Below are 1,081 nucleotides of genomic sequence, written 5' to 3'. Positions count from 1 at the left end.
CCCCGCAAGGCACCAACGAGCCCCGAGCCCACAGCTGTACAGAACAACAGGGTTTATTCCCAAAGGAAAAGCGACACCCGCAGTCCCTGCGCCGCGAGCAGCTGGTTTTGCTCTCAGGTGCCGAATTTCTTCTGTTGGACGGGCAGCGGGAGCTGGGTTTTGATGTCCATGATGGGCCGTTCCACCATCACCAGGCACTTCTCGTCCAGCAGATCTGCGAAGAGCAGGGGCTGGGGGAAAGGGAGGGGGTTGGAGATGAGAGCGTGGTGACGGTCCCCTCTGCCTCGGCTCGCCGGGCTTGGCCACGCGGAGCCGCCCCGCAGCCGGCTCTGGCTTCACTGTGACCAGGGGCATCACCTGGGGCTGAGGAGCTGCTGGGCGTTGGAGCCCCTGAGATGGCAGCAGGTGGCTGTGCCGTGATGGGGACTGACTGAGGCAAAGCTCTGCTCTGCTGCTGGGGCACCTGGTGCTGCTACAGCACCGGGAGCAACTGGGCACGAGGGCAGGTGAAGCCACAGGGCACCCCTCGGCACGGTACACACACGACACCGTCACCCACCTGGAACTTCTTGCAGATCTTGAAGGCGTGGAGCTGCCGCTGCCTGGCAGTCTCTGGGAGCTGCTTCAGGGTGCTCTGGTTCATCAGGAGGGCACTGTTGTCGGGCAAGGGCTACCGGGAGAGCGTACGGCACGCATCAGCGCTGTCCAGATCACCATCACCTCGGCGCTGTGCACCCCTCCCGCTCCTCCCAGTGGGGATGGGGATGGCCGGGCCGGGGGGATGCCCTGGGCACAAACCCCCGGGCACGTGGGCTCACCAGGGACTTGTCGAGGACGCAGAACATGTAGGTGTCGTGGAGCAGGATGTGTGAGGGGTTCCTGGGGTTGAAGGTGATGTGGGTGATGGGCGTGTCCCTCTCCAGCCAGACCGTGTGCAGCCCGCAGCTCTGCACCGTGCGGCTCCAGGCCGTGTACTGCTTCTCGGGGATGCTGAACTCAAACAGCTGGAGAGGCAGGAGAGGGGAGAGGGGACGGTGCACGAGGTCTGGTCACCCACTGTGTCACCCCCATGCAGGCACAC

At 64.6% G+C, this 1,081-nt stretch overlaps 1 protein-coding gene across 1 annotated transcript; it reads right to left on the bottom strand.

Moving 5' to 3' along the window:
• Positions 1-113: 113 nt before the first annotated feature.
• Positions 114-1,004, bottom strand: UTP4 (UTP4 small subunit processome component; the record flags this gene model as incomplete). Its single annotated transcript, XM_010164685.1, has 3 exons — positions 114-230; positions 560-670; positions 819-1,004. Coding segments are annotated over 3 exons (414 nt in total), but the record flags the coding sequence as incomplete, so codon positions are not given.
• Between the last annotated feature and the right edge of the window lie 77 nt (positions 1,005-1,081).

This window comes from Antrostomus carolinensis, unplaced genomic scaffold (genome assembly GCF_000700745.2).
Source record: "Antrostomus carolinensis isolate BGI_N321 unplaced genomic scaffold, ASM70074v2 scaffold37553, whole genome shotgun sequence".
Lineage (NCBI taxonomy): Eukaryota > Metazoa > Chordata > Aves > Caprimulgiformes > Caprimulgidae > Antrostomus > Antrostomus carolinensis.
Note: the sequence above shows the minus strand (reverse complement) of the source record. Positions and strands in the feature narration are given on the sequence as shown.